The sequence below is a fragment of the Eleutherodactylus coqui genome, chromosome 12 (genome assembly GCF_035609145.1).
Source record: "Eleutherodactylus coqui strain aEleCoq1 chromosome 12, aEleCoq1.hap1, whole genome shotgun sequence".
NCBI lineage: Eukaryota > Metazoa > Chordata > Amphibia > Anura > Eleutherodactylidae > Eleutherodactylus > Eleutherodactylus coqui.
Genome location: NC_089848.1, coordinates 63,950,173 through 63,965,855, shown reverse-complemented (window position 1 = coordinate 63,965,855; position 15,683 = coordinate 63,950,173). Strand labels below are relative to the sequence as shown.

Sequence of the window (15,683 nt, the reverse complement as noted above, 5' to 3'; positions counted from 1 at the left end):
AACTAACAGCAACATATTTTACTTGAATACATTCCTTTTAGACTACTTATAGCAACTACTTACTGAGTGCAGAACTGAGTTTGACATGATGTGTTTTATATAGGAACGCAATGAAACCTACTTTACTACCTTAACTCACAGTTGAAGCACTGAAAGCTTAATTAGCCAAGTCAGCACTGCTACATCTGTGAACAGGGTAATGTAACAAAAGTTTGAGAACATGTGTCTTTATGCATTATTACATTGTGTTATGTGATTGTCACTTGTTGCAGTTCTGAATTCTTGGTACTTTTTCAGATGCAGGGAAGCATGAGGTTGTGGATGTCCGTGCTGACTATAGGTCTATCCTTGCTGATCTGCTTGGGGACATTTGCAGAGGCTTACCCTTCAAAACCAGACAACCCTGGAGAGGATGCACCAGCAGAGGACATGGCCAAATACTACTCAGCACTGAGGCATTATATAAACCTTATAACAAGGCAAAGGTAAGGTGTTCCTTCATTTTTATTTCAGATCTTGGGGAATAGTGTGCACTGAATTAAATAAGTACATAAGATATGTGATGTCTTTATAGAGTACCAAAGATGTAGCAGAGCTGAATTTGTTCTTCAGCTCTTTGGGGCATTTGTGTTCTTTGATTGCCAGCATTCATTTGTTAAGCCATAGATTATATATTGTAATATCAAAAAGAGTTCTGCTAAATGGCAATCTCAGCTCTGCTACATATATACTTTAAAATTAAGGGATTATTAAATGATTAAAAATAGTAGTAATGACAATAGTGTATAAAAGATAGAGTAGTAATGATAATAATATATAGTAAGATGGAATTTAAATAGCTTCTTAGTTGAAATTAGTCAGGTTAATGAAAACATCGAAAAGAATAAAAACACTTTGAATTTAATTTTACAGTTTATATTCTACTAAAAGGAAACCCTTTTCTTGCCATGATAAACTTCCACACACTACAGACTTATATAACTCAAAGTAAGTGCATAGCAGAACTGAATTTGTCATTTGACACTCGGCGGTTAGGCATTGATTTGGAGTAATGCAATAGGTTTCCTGGGATTCCATGGACATCGGCGTTCAATATGTAAATTGGGGAAGAAGTAAGATTTTCATTTGGTAACATTATCTTAATTCCGAGAGCTATCATGAAGCACAAATAGCGCAGCTCTAAATCCAGCTTATGTGGGTAGTATAACATCTACTCTTCACTTTTAGCCATGGGGCACCATTCGCTGCTATAAACTCACTGTTCAGGGAACAGCAAAATCAGAACTAACACAGAAATCATTCATTCTCAATGGAACATATATTTTTAGTCTTCCGGGCAAAATTTGAGGATCTGCTTTGTATATAAATATATACCTCTTAAGGTGGATGCATATACAGTTTATACTAAAAGTGAACATATAGTATATCTGATAAGAGGTGGGGAAATATACAGTCTAAAAGATAAGATGTGAGTAGATATATGGTACGTATTATAAAAGGCTGTTGGATAAGTAGTATAAATTATAAAGGGAGGTGAATATTTGTTATATGCTATCAGAAGTTGATAGAAATACTGTGCAGTATAACCTATAAGAGGTTGGTGAATATAGAATATTAGCTGTAAGAGATGAACACATAGAATATACTATATGAGGTGGATGAGTATACAATATGAGATAAATATAATACAGTATATAACAACTGGGCTTAGGTCTGATATATATTATAAGCACTGGATAGATATACAGTATATTCTATAGTTAGGTGAATACTATAATACATGGGTGAATATACAGTATATACTGTTAGGGTTAGGTGGATATATGCTATTTTTGAAAAGAGGTAGGTGGGAATAGAGAATATTCTGTAGGAGGTGAAAAGATATACAGTTTATACTATAAGTACAAGTTAAATATCTAGCATAAACAATATATATATATATATATATATACCTATCTATATATGTGTGTATATATATATATATATATATATATATATATAAAGCGTTGGGTAAATATAATGTGCATACACTAGAAGAGTTAGGTCGGTATATGCTATAAGAGGTGGGTATAAACTATTGGGAGTGGCTGGATATATTGTATAATATATGGCTTTACAGTGCATAAGACTTGAATGGTTACATGGTATATAAGAGCTGGATAGATATAAAGTATATACTATAAAAATTGGCTGAATACATGATTTAAGAGGTGGATGGATATACAATATACAACTTTGGTGGATATATAGTAGACATTATAAGAGCTGGGTAGATATTCTGTATACTATATAAACTATGCTACAACAAGTGAATATAGAGTACATTTTATAAAGGTTAGGTGTACTGTACAAATAGTATATATCATAAGAGGTGAGTGAATATCATTACATATATATTACATATTTCAAAAGTTAGGTGGAACTGCGGTATAAATTACCAGAGTCGGGTTAATTAATTGGGTGACTATACGCTACATATTATAAGCGTTAGGTGAACATATGACAAGAGATAGGATAATAAAGAGTATATATAAGATGTTAGTAAATGGCATATATGGTAAGAGATGGCTGGATATATGTTATTTAGTATAGAAGTTCAATGAAAATACTGTATAAGCCATAAGAGGTGGGGGATGTAGTCATTTCCTATCTGCCAGTCTGCACTTATATAATTGTTCTGATTTGGTGATTGGGCGCTCAATAGACTTCATCTGATTAAACTAGTTTTTTGCGATTTTTCTGAGGATTCTGAAATGATTAGTGTAAAGTGATGAAGCGAGGCAATGGAGATTTATGCATTGTGACACACCGCTAGCGAAACACTGCGATGAGTTGATTAAAAAATACAGAAGGAAATGGCACATTCTGGAAATTCAGAAGTGCCTGAGAGCACTGAGACATGTAAAGAAATCAGCCCCAATTTTAAACTAAGCTTTCTTCATATTTCCAAGCATCCCATTCGAAAGAGAAGGAGGTTGACAGAGCATCCAATAGATGATGATAGCACTCAAGGGCATTTAACACCCAAAGGATTAGGAAAAAGCAAACTCAAAAGCCATAGCAAGGGAGTAAAGTAGTGAAGCTCCATACTCAAGAAGCCAAGTCCGTTCTTCAAAGGGGGTAGAAACCTATGTAAATACAATTTCTTAAAGTCAAACATCTAGGAAATCCCTTTATATAACTATTCCATCACAAATTCAACCCTTCTACGTCTGTACATGCATGAATAATTAGATGAATACATCCAAACTCATTACAATTTGACGGCTGGCACTGAGCGTATGCTTCTTATAGTCTGGCAGTCATGGAAGATATTTAACAATAGACATGTCAAGTTCTTTACTGGCATTTTTAGTATTCATTTACATACTCCGCTTACATCCTTAGCATCACAGTCATCTCAACTACTTTGGATGAAAGAGCAGCCTATGGATACAACCATCGGTATCCGCTTTCTTCATATTACCGTAGAACAATATGCACTGGAAACAAACATTTACTTTATTGTATTGCTTTCATATTATTTGAAAGGTAGCAGAGCTTTTGCTATAACGCCAGCTAGCAGACAAACTGAAGAATAAAACAGTACGGTGAAATGATAAAACAGGCACTTACCGATTAAAGTAGGGAAGCTATAGTCTAATCATTTACTGGTAGCACCAAGCTAGAAAAAGGGATGAAGAAAGCGCAAAACAAAAAGGTAACATACAATATCAAGGTTTCTCTGAACAGTGCAATGTGTGCTAATAAATGTGATATGTAGTGAATAGGCATAATGCAGAAACATCGAATGAGAAAGAAGGAGCTCCATGGTAGGAATGTGTATAAGCTTTGGATATTTTTGCTTTACACTTTCTTTACTCTTTTTACCTTTTTTTATATCACAACCATTCATGTAAGTTACTGGGAGCTAGGAATAGTTTCACATACTCTCACTCCATTGTTACACCACTTATTACCAGACTATATATTGGGGATTTGATCACCACTGCTCCATATATGAACTACACGATAGTCTTTACTATGCAGAGTACATACATCGCAAATAGGCAATTTGAGATTAGTTTTATGGAATTTTTAAAGGTATCTCTATTGCTACATTGCAGTATTTCTTTATCAGAGCAGAAGCTAGAATTTCTGTCACTGAGGTATAAATTCAGATCCAACATAATAATCATAGAAGGAAAAGTGTATAATAATTATCCTTGTAGTTATGTAAAAAATGTTTTTCTTAACTGAGTCAAATAACAAGTGAAGTGGATACATCCCAGTGGAACAGTAGATCCAGTTCACTACCCCAGCTAGCTGGAGGGGCTTGTTAGCACCGCACTCCCCCCCCCCCCCTCATTGAAACCTACATTCCCCACCAATCCTTATCCACCACTACGTCCCTGTCTTTACAATACAGAATGTGGGGAATACTGTAACATATCTATAAGCAACTGATTTTTATAATGACTATATATAGTACTGTGCAAAAGTTTTAGACAGATGTGGAAAAAATGCTAGAAAGTAAAAACTCTTTCAAAAATAGAAGTGTTAATAGTTTGTCAGTTAACAAATCTCAAAGTGACTGATCAAATCAAGATTTGGTGTGACCACCTTTTGCCTTCAAAACAGCATCAATTCTTTTTGGTACACTTGCACACAGTTTTTGAAGGAATTGGACAGGGAAGTTGTTCTAAACATCTTGGAGAACTAACACAGATCTTCTGTGGATGTCGCTCGTTCAGATCTTTCTGTCTCTTCATGTAATCCCAGACAGACTGGATGATGTTGAGATCAGGGGTCTGTGGGGGTATTATCTTCACTTCCAGGACTCCTTGTTCTTCTTTACGCTACAGATAGTTCTTAATGACTTTGGCCGGATGTTTGGGGTTGCTGTCCTGCTGCAGAATAAATCTGGAGCCAATCAGATGCCTTCTATTTTTGAAAAATTCTTACTTTGCAGCATTTTTTCTACACCTGCCTAAAACATTTGCACAGTACTGTTTTGTTAATAAATTTGATTAAAGAATCAAATTGTATCAAAATTACCTTTTTTTTTGCATTACATTGTTGCTATACAGTAACAATGATTGAAAATGGGATTTTGGAAGGTCGAAGCTGGGACAAGAGAAGTGCTCTTCCATTCAGTTACATGGTGTCTTGTATTAGCACTTCACAGCTACCTCTAGACCTGCGGTATGATAACTCTGCTTTTGTGTTTATCAGATATGGGAAAAGATCAAATCCTGAGGCAATGCTGTCAGATGTTTGGTGGAGAGAAAGCACAGAAAACATTCCACGATCTCGGTAAGAAGATTCTGTATTTGGAAATGTTATGATTTCCATAATAAAAGTCTTTATAGAAATATTGAAATGTGGGTAGCAAAAATGGTTGTCAACATTTACCTATGGCCAGGTAAATCTTCACCCTTTTGACTATTCCTTATTATGTCCCATGAAATTGCTTGTAACTAGTTCATAGGGTCATTAGATATTATAATGAGTCTCTGGATTAAACCCACAAAGCATGGCATGAACATACAGGGATGGACAAAAATATGGAAACACTGTACAAAATGCATGGGGTTTAAATCATTAGCACTGAGCTTTCCTTTTGACCCTCACTTGGCTGAAAGCCTTCCTGACAAATTTGTGTGTACTTCACCTCTTGCCCTGCTCTGGGTGGTTTTGGAAGCGAGCTGGTAACAGCAGCTAATTGGTTCAAACTACAGAAAAAAGACTTGATTGACTTTAAAAAGTCCTGCTTTGTTAAATAAGTGTCATAAAATCAGGATACAGAGAACGCGTTTTCGAACTCTAGACCGAGTTCTTGTTTACAAACTCTTTTAAGTCTTTTTTCTGTGGATTGCATATGCTGGGAGCTGCCAGGACTGGGTGGGTAGATTTCACTGGAAGAGTGTGGCTGTGGTGCTGTGAAGTGTGGGTTCCCTGGACAAGTGAGCTTCTCTATATTTATTCTTTGATTGGCTCAAACCCCTGACCAATGGAGCTTTGTTGCTCAGGCAGATGTTCTCTTCTGCCTGTCGGCATCTGTGTCATATTACCTCTACTTAAAATTGATCTCTACATGCCTTCTTGAAATATGATTTATAATCCCATGTAATTTAAGGCATGCATTTCATACGGTGTTTCCATATTTTTGTCCACCCCCTGTGCAAGTAGCATGCAGATGATGTCTTTGCTCAGAATCGTGGACTTCAGAGCTGAAAGGCAATGATCCTAACAACTAAATCATATTAGTATAGTTTCAATTTAACTTTTTCTAAACCATAGGTACAACAGAAGAAGTACTTGCACAGACCACATTGACACATAGACTTTTGCAATACATTTTTAGCATATTCTGCTGTACTTACAATGACAATGATCATCCTGATCGCAAGAGCCCAGAATCTATGAGGAAATAGGGTGACACAAGAGGTACAAGTGCTTGTTCTGTGCAGTGTTACAGCCATCTATTAAATAAATGGGGTAGTATACATAAAGCTGTTTGAATCAATTGCCAACCGGTATCTGTGTATATACGGATATGAAGTCCATTAGGGTGTATGGTGTGTGGGGGGACAGTGGTATGTAGGGGGTCAGGATGTAAGGAGGATTGTAGAAGCAGGGGGGATGAAGGAGAGTTAGATTAGGGAGTATCGTAGGCCTCCCTTAAATGATGTGTCTTTAGAGCATGTGTAAAACTATGAACATTGCGAATTAACCTGATTGTCTGGGGTAGCATATTGGTGCAACTTGGGAAAAATTTTGGAGACAAGAGTGGGAGGTTCAGATTATGGAGGATCATTAGCAGGGAGGAGAGCATGTGTAGTGTGCTAGACAGAGATGAGAACTAATAAAGTATTGACATGAGTTGCCCAATCCATCACCTATGGGCTTTAATAATGTAAGAAATCATGAAATATTTTGTAATCAAACCTTATAAAGACAGTAATAAATAGGATAATCATAAAGGTATCTGCGCCAAGACTTTAATTACTCTAGTGCTGCAGCTGAATAATGGCTTTTAATTAGTCGTTAACTTGTGAAAAACTAATCACAATCTATTACACCAACAATTCAGTGTTCAAGCAGGTGAAAGAAGAGAGTAGTAATCAACAGTAACACTGCTAGTCCAAACCTTAGGAGAATATAATAAATGCAACATTCAATGTGCACAAGCATCCATTATAAGGGTGCCACAGTAAAATAGTATGTAAGGTCGAAAGAAGACACATGTACCTCCAGTTCAGCCTATTACTCCCCAATGTTGATCCAGAGAAAGGCAAAAAAAGAAACCAATGAGGTAGAAGCCAATTTTCCTCATTTAAGGCAAAAAATCTCTTCCTGACTCCAATCTGGCAATCAGAATAATCCTTGGATCAACAACCCTTCTGAAGTTATTAATAATAACATATAATATTGTACAGCTCAAGTAAGACATCCAGGCCCCTCTTAAACACTTATTGAATTTGTCATCCCCACGTCCTCAGGCAGAGAGTTCCAAATTCAAAGTAATAGTATCAATATATATTATCTCACCAGTGATGAAGTGGAAACCATGTGGGACGCGCTGTTCATGTGCGCGAGGGTGACCAGCGCCAGGTAAAACTGTCCTGTTATAAGGATAGAAAGGCTAGCTGAACTGTTTAATAGTAGTCAGCAACAAGGAACAAAACTGTGAGAGACGCCCCGGCCAGTAGCGTCTAACTCACGTGTCCGCGACACAGGCTGGTGACGTCACACAGCAGCTACAAAAGCCGCTGAAACCCAAACCAACGCGTTTCAAAGCAAATCTTTCTCTCCCTCAGGGATAGACTACATGGGGTTCCAAAGTAGTTCTATGTATACTGTAGCAGTAGGTGCCTCATAAGAAAGACCCCTCCTCCTTCCAAAAATAAAGTAAATAAAAGAGAAAAGATAGCAACAAGATGTATATACATACAAAAGTATAAATCTTTAGCACATTAAGAAACGACACATGATAATACAAAAAATATATTTTAAACAGTATAGTAAAAAAAAAACACACAATCAATAAAAATACCTTTTAATCAAAAATCACTTATTAAAAGCAAGTATTTCAATACCCCAATGTAACCACTTTGGGGCTAGCCTATCCAAGTTAAATATCCATTTGGAAAATCAGCAGCCCTCATGCTAGGATATACTTTCTCAATAGCAAAACTGTGGGTGCCCTTTAAGGAACTCATATGTTTTTCGGCATAATGTTTCAAAAACATCCTTATAAACAGGAGAGTTTTTATTTGGCGCTGGTCACCCTTGTGCATATGAACAGTGCGACCCACATGGTTCCCACTTCATCGCTGCTGATATTGATACTATTGCTTTGAATTTCACCTCTCCTCTGTTCTAATTGCTTTTATTATTATTTTACCAGCCCGGTGCACCTATTAACCCTTTCCAATCCACTGTCTGACCTCTGAAGACATTATGATTTAAGGCTGTATAGCTCTGATGTTGGAAGACGTCCGTCGGGGTTCTCTTACTGTATATTGCCAGCCTCTCTGCTGTCGGAGCCTATCCAATGTGTCACCTCATGCAGTACTGGCTTTGGCCAGCATATAGCGCTGTTGTATAACGGCAGAAAAAGAGTAAGCCCCCTAGGAAAACCAGGATGCAAATTGGATTGGAAAGGGTTAATGCTTTTTTACGCTACCGTGGCACCGTTATAACGGATGCTTATGCATATTGAATGTGGCATTTATTATATTCTCCTACATTTTGGACTAGCAGTGTTACTGTTGACTATTACTCGCTCCTTTCACCTGTTTGCTGGAGTAATAAATAGGATCCATTTCCAGATCCATCGTGATTATTTTTTCCCATAGAGAAAAAAACATACAGCAAATACTACAGTTGAAAACTTAGCCAAGTACGTTAACCATATAGATGAGCATCTCACACCTTTGCTTGCAGACCAGTGACATGATGTGACATACTGTGAAATGGAGTTTTCCCCATCTGTGCATTCTTTATGGCTGACTAGCTTAAGTTGAGTGCAAACTTTAGATTAGAACCACTGACTCTCTTAATTTTTGAGGCAAGCGAAACAGATGTTTGCAGTATTTCTTAGTTCGACTGTGTATAATCTCACTTGGTCTCCACAGTAACATATTTCTTGGGTTGTAAGCCATCTTTTGTACATCCAGCCTGGTAGAGTATACGGTATAAGACTAGCTAGCTTTGGTCAGCACATATGATTGAGTCCGAAAGGAAATGTATCTAAGGTGATAAGAGTTATTACCATAATGAAAGAGGGTGCTCGAGACATCCGGGAATATTAATGGAATGTGCAAGCAGTATATTTACTTCTGTTCATATCAGTCCAGTTTTGGAGGCTGCAAACAGAGATAACCAATGTGTAACAGACTTAAACTCAATGCATCCTAAAAGTTGACATTTTTGATATATTCAGGCCAGTTTAAAAGAAGCCATTTTTTGAGCAAAGCCAAAAAAAATACATATAAATGGAATAATTCTGGTCTATGTGAATAGACAAAACGGGGGAAATTGGTTCACGCCTTTTTAATACCGTTATTAATTTATCAGATCGGCTCAATTTTCCCAAAAATGTATTTGCTATAAAATGGAACTACAGTATATAGTATTTCTAAACAAAATGACAGCATTTATAGCATTTTTAGATCTCTATTTAATAACACTGCTTGTAGATGTATGCAGTGGATATGCTTAGCATCAGATAAATCTGGACTCACGAGAAGTCTACTTTTTTGCAAGAATCGGGGCCACTCTTGTTGATGGACTGTGTCTGTCATTCAAGTGAATGAGACTGAGCTGCAATACCAGACACAACCAAAGGGAGAGTGAGGCACTGTTCCAGGACAAATAGCAGATACCTTTCACTAATTTTGGGCAACATGTCTCAAGTATCAAAACGTGTATCAAAAGTATTCGAAAAGTATTGTATCAATGTGTCCATTCTTCCCTTTTTACATATATTTAGACCAATGTTTTCCTAGTTCCATCTTATTGAATAATTTTCAATATATTTTAAGAGCTCACAGAGCCAAATTAATGCAACATGAATAGAAGAATCATGCATTCACCTCTACTACATCGTCATTGTTGCATAATGTATCTATGGAATTCAGTTCTGTCCTTTCAATCTAAGAGCCGCATCAAGGATTTGCAAATGCATAGTACTCACATGATTGAGTGCCCAATCGTTATTGAAAAAGTGCTTAAGCAGACAACGTTTCGACTGACTAGCAGTCTTTTTCCAGTCTAGTCAGTTGAAACGTTGTCTGCTTGTGCACTTTTTCCATTAAGATGGGGCACTCAATCATGTGAATACTGTGCATTTGTAAATACTTGATGCAGCTCTTAGATTAAAAAAGGACTGTGTTGGATTATATAGGTCTTGGACCCAGACCTATTTTTTGAGCCTGCATCCTTCACCTGGAATATACCTCCCCTCACATTGAAGTGTGTTCAAGTGCTGCTGCCATCTTGTGTTGCTGCATATATGGAATTCAGTACTGTAATACTAAAATCTAAAAGCCTATTGCAAAACAATAGCTTTTTTTGTCTTGCTGGTTCGTACATATGGTCAAGAGGCTCCTTCACAATGTAGAATCACCAAGCATAAAATGTTCATACAGCTTCTGCAAATGCTAATTCCTTAACTTGTACTATGGCTCATTCAATCATTTCAGCTATGCGTAACTGTGTCATTTAGCAGACTTAAGTAAATGAACTGTGTTCATTCCCATCTGGACACGGATTCTGACTTCTGTTTCGACAACAGATAATAACAATAAGTTAAGATTAATGTAAGGAATCCAATTGTTTCTTATCAGTATTGTCACTTTGTAGCAGTATTGTCTTGGTGCAGTATTGTCACTGTTAATAATATTTTTTAAGAATTTTTGGTGATTTTTTTCAAGTTTCAATCACAATCTACTTTAAAAAATCTAAAATCCAGAATTTTTTTCACTGACTACAAAGCTCCATAATAGTCTATTACTTCCTGACCTGTAAAGAAAGCTTTGCAGCAGTCGTCTAATATCACAGACAGGATTATACTAAGAGGTAAAAGACTCATTTACATGCAAAGACGGTTTTAGTGATCATTTTGCATAAAGTGTTAATGGACACTTATGTCCATTAATGCTTTATTAGCTTCATTTGCATGTAAAAGGGCCTCAATTAACTATTTGCAGAGCACCACATGCGGTCTGAGCTCTGCACACAGCTCCTTTATTCTTGCAAGGGCTGTCGGCAGAATACAATATAATCTCCGATTCCCGTGTAGAACACAGAGTGCGGTCCCTGTTATCTTCTCTCCAGCTGAACAATGGATTTTTAGCTCACCTTAAAATCATCGTTTAGCTGAAAATTAAACAATGGCAGTGTTTACAAGCAACGATGATCATCATTTGAACAAATTTTGAGTGATAATCATTGTGTGTAAATGGGCCTTAACACCTAGATAACACATGATTCACCAATCCCAATATGATTATCTACTTCACCTCCCTGCGAAATGACTTGTGCAAAGGTAACAGAGCATGTGTTGAACAGTCTCCCCTACAAGTCAATGTCCGTTGTGTGACTGGCCCATGAAGCTGCTGTAAAGCATATCTCTAAATGTTCTAAGTGCTGTTAAATGTAGCTCAGGAAGAATGGCAGTCCCCTAGTCATGTATAGACAATAAAATAAAAGATTCTACAATCAAAAAATAAAAACAGATTATAAGAATGAAAAATATTTCTCCATCTGGTTTTAATTAATAAAAATGCTGATATAGTCCCGTTAAAACCAGTTATTATCTTGCCCAGCACTTTGTTTGGTGCTGCCAGGCTTTTCTCTACGATGTAAAGAACTACAATTTCCATGATCCCCTCACAGACATTGCCTCTATTTGCAGCTGCTTGCATGTGCCTAATGAGAAGGTGTAAGTAAGTGTTGTAATTACTACTTTGTCTTTACATATGACACAGATCTGTTACTGAAATACTGCTCTGCTGTTCTGTTGCTCAGTAGATGCTGCGAAATCTGCTGATGAGTATGTAACAAAGAGGGATGGAGGAGAGCCAGGGAGTCTTGAGAAGATAAGGTGCATGTGATGTGTGAGATGGGTACTACAGTGATTGGAAAGAGGGAAGATCACTAGGTGTTCAGAGTATGGGACATCACACAAGTAAAATTTGCTTAAAAGCCATAGTTTGAGCGATATCGTTGTGTGTAAATGCTCCCATCTTTCACTCTTTCATTCAGCTGAATGACGATTTTTAGGTGAGCATAAAATCCATCATTCAGCCAGAGAGAAGTTAGCACAGACAGCATGCTGTGTTTGCTGTCCATGGTGCTGTATTCTCCATGGGAGTGCTGAATACATTGTATTCAGTTTGCAGCCTGTGGCAGAACAAAAGGAGCTGCATACAGAGAACAGACCACCTAGTGTTCTCTGCATACAGGTCCCAGAGGCTCATTTACATGCAAATGAAGGGGCTCAAAAAAGTCACTGTAGAATACTAACAACTGTTAGTTTCTGTGCTTTTATATAAGCAATTACTGGTCGTTCAATTTTGCGATCGCCGAACAAATTATCAGAAGCATTTACAAAGGCAAAAATTTTGTTTGTCAACGACTTAGAGGCCATTAGGTTCTTTGCAAGTATGTATTTAAAATTTCAACCCCCCCCCAATACCCACTTATTGGTTGCCAAATCCTATAAACACACATAATTACATGCAAGCAGTCTTGCACAAAAGATAGTAGGATAGCGTCTGAGGACCGTAGGGGATGCAAAATAATGCTGGGGGGAGGGTCTCCAAGGTCCACAATCAATCCACCTCAGTGGAGAGCGACATGTAAGGGAATAATAAAAAACCCCATTATTGAAGATAATGAATATGTGAATTACAGCTCTCAATAACAATGTGTGGGAGAAAGGAGATGAACTCACTCGGCAGAAGGGAGGAAGGTCAGTGGGTACCAAGACAACTCACTCCCCTCTGGATGTCCAAGAAGGCCTTGTATATGAATCTTATAAAAACAGAATATCTCCAATCCATCGCCTGGATGCGGATTTTATAAGATTCATATACATTGCCTTCTTGGACATCCAGAGGGGAGAGAGTTGTCTTGGTACCCAACGACCTCCCTCCCTTCTGCCGGGTGGGTTCATCTCCTTTCTCCCGCACATCGTTATTGAGCGCTGTAATTCACATATTCATGCAAGCAGTCTTCGAGTGAATACTCACTGTTGTGGTCTCTCGCTGGCTTCGCCTGAATAGTCGGTGCTGTAGCCTCCTGTTCTTCTCGCCTGCAAGGACTTTTTTTTGTTTGACTCTATTCATACATGTATCCCATATTCCCTTACCTGTGATAACAGAGGAACCAGTGAGCATTAAATGGGAGGGCAAAATGTTTAAAAAAATAGGTGGGAGCCAATCAGCTTTCGGTGGGCAGTGCCTGCTGAGCAAGCACATACCTCCCTGCAAAGTTGTTGGCTTCTTGTTGAAAGACAATGATTACCTGTTTACACCAGATAATAATTCATCAACCCGGGTCTATCTTTAGATGATCTAAAATAAAGAGACTAATGAGCGAATTCTTGCTTTTCACTCGGTTGGTGGCCGTGTTTACATGGAACAACTGTAGGTTACATTCGCTCCATCAAGCAACTATTTGGACAATAGTTGTCCTGTATAAAGCCACCCATAGCCCTGGTAGCGTCTAAACAGTCTTTTACATGTGAACACTGAATGAAATCATAATATATATCAACAAAATGACCAAAAGAAAAATCTAAATTGAATCAACATTTGGTGTGACCCCCACTTTACTTTCAAAACAGAAGGAAGTTGGGAGGTAGGCAATCAGCTCACCGCCGGTGATCCCAAATGGCACTTTCCTGATAAACAACTATTGATGATCTATCACTTCAAGTGGGGCTATAGCTCCTGCCCCAACTCCTTTCTCCATAGCTTATGAAGACTATTGCTCAAGATAGGCTAGTGCAACGGGGTATCGGAGTATAATAATCATTATCAGTTGGAAATGGCTGCAGTCTATGGGATCTCTCAGACTCCATACTTAGGGCGCCTACCCACTGGCGTTGCCGATTTTCGTGCGTGAAAAACGCAGCGTTTTTGCCGCGTTTTTCGCAGCGTTTTTTGCGGCTTTTTTGCGCGTTTTCCGTTAATTTCCATTGACATTCATGGGTGCATTAAGAGAAAAATAAGGACACATATGCAACTGACAGTTCCTATGTGAAAAATTGCAACGGACCGAAAAAAAAAAACGCAAATGGACAAGAACACATTCTATACTAATTGCTCTTCAGAAAAAACGCAAAACGCAAAGGAAAAAAAATCGCCAGTGGGTAGGCGCCCTAATGCAACAAGGTATCTTGGAAAAACACATAAACTAATGCATCCTTCCAAAATGACATACTTGTCAAAATTTATTGAAAAGTCCTAAAAATTCTTTAACTCTATATTGCAGAAAGGAAGATTCTTATTTTTTTTGCTTAATGTGAGGAAGTAATTTACAGTAGTTACAGCTAAAAGTCTGAAAAAGCGTCATTACTATTCACAGCAGACTATAATCTTTTCATAGAACTTAAGGTATCAATACTTTTCACCATGAGTGCTTGGAACAATAATTAGAACACTTGCAAGAAAAAAAAAATTGTAACATTTTAATAGAAAACGATGTAGAAAACTTTGCTGGGTTTAATATTTCTTTATTTGCTACATTAAAGCCTTAGATTATGGTTTTTGTGCCACCTTCTCGGTTGTGATATGATACAGCAGATCTGTTAATTAATAATCATCAGCAAGGTTTAGACAGCTTAATGGACACTTTACAACAGGTCTGTGCATTTAAAGGTCAAGACCAAAGTGAAGAAGACCTAAGGTTTATTATTATATACTCATCGGGAGACTCTGAGGGAGGAAAATCTGCCGGCAATTGTAGATTATGGGATTCATTCTCCACTCTAGACTTGAGGGTGTTTTGTCCGCTGGGTGATGATAGCGTTGACAGATCTAATTTAGGATCATTATGAGACCCTAATATTATCATTAAGCCATTGCATCAGCATCATTCTCATGTTAGTGCATGCTGTCATCAGATGTATGGTATCCACTATGATTTTCCATGCTCTTATTGTGCAGTTTCCCAGTTAGAAGCTATGTATTTTGTGGAACAGAATTAGTACTTGCTACCCATTACTTATATTACAACTATATACTGGGGCACATTTCCTAATACTGTCTAAAAGTTAGCGCAAACTAAGAAAGTCGTAAAATGCAACAGTTTCATTACAGAGACCCATGCCGGATAATAAATCTGTCAAATTTTAAGAAGACTGTCTAGCATATGTTTATTCCAACTAATAGTTGGTTTAGTTTATGCCAAAAATTTCTCCAACATTTGGTGGCAATTTGGCACAATTTTTTGGTGCAATTTAGGCCACACTCCTTTTTCAGGCAAGGCGGAAAGTGTCTAAAACATAGTAAATAGGGCACATTAACTAATACTGGCTAAAAGCTAGACAGTGCAAACTAAGATAGGCAGTCTAAAAGGGAGTCTGTCAGCTTGAACACGCTGTCCAAACTGCAGGCATCATGTTATAGAGGAGGAGGAGCCGAGCAGATTGATATATCGTTTTATGGGGAAAGATTAAGTATAAG

The 15,683-nt window shown here is 37.6% G+C and overlaps 1 protein-coding gene across 3 annotated transcripts in view; it reads left to right on the top strand.

Moving 5' to 3' along the window:
• Positions 1 to 15,683, top strand: part of NPY (neuropeptide Y) — a 115,383-nt gene that overhangs the window by 84,762 nt on the left and 14,938 nt on the right. For 2 of the 3 annotated variants that reach the window (XM_066584837.1, XM_066584838.1), the window contains exons 2-3: positions 298 to 485; positions 5,215 to 5,295. In XM_066584837.1, the coding sequence (XP_066440934.1) occupies positions 298 to 485; positions 5,215 to 5,295 (269 nt within the window). Of the gene's footprint in view, positions 1 to 297; positions 486 to 5,214; positions 5,300 to 15,683 lie in introns of those variants that run through there. The other variant, XM_066584839.1, reaches the window with a different exon arrangement.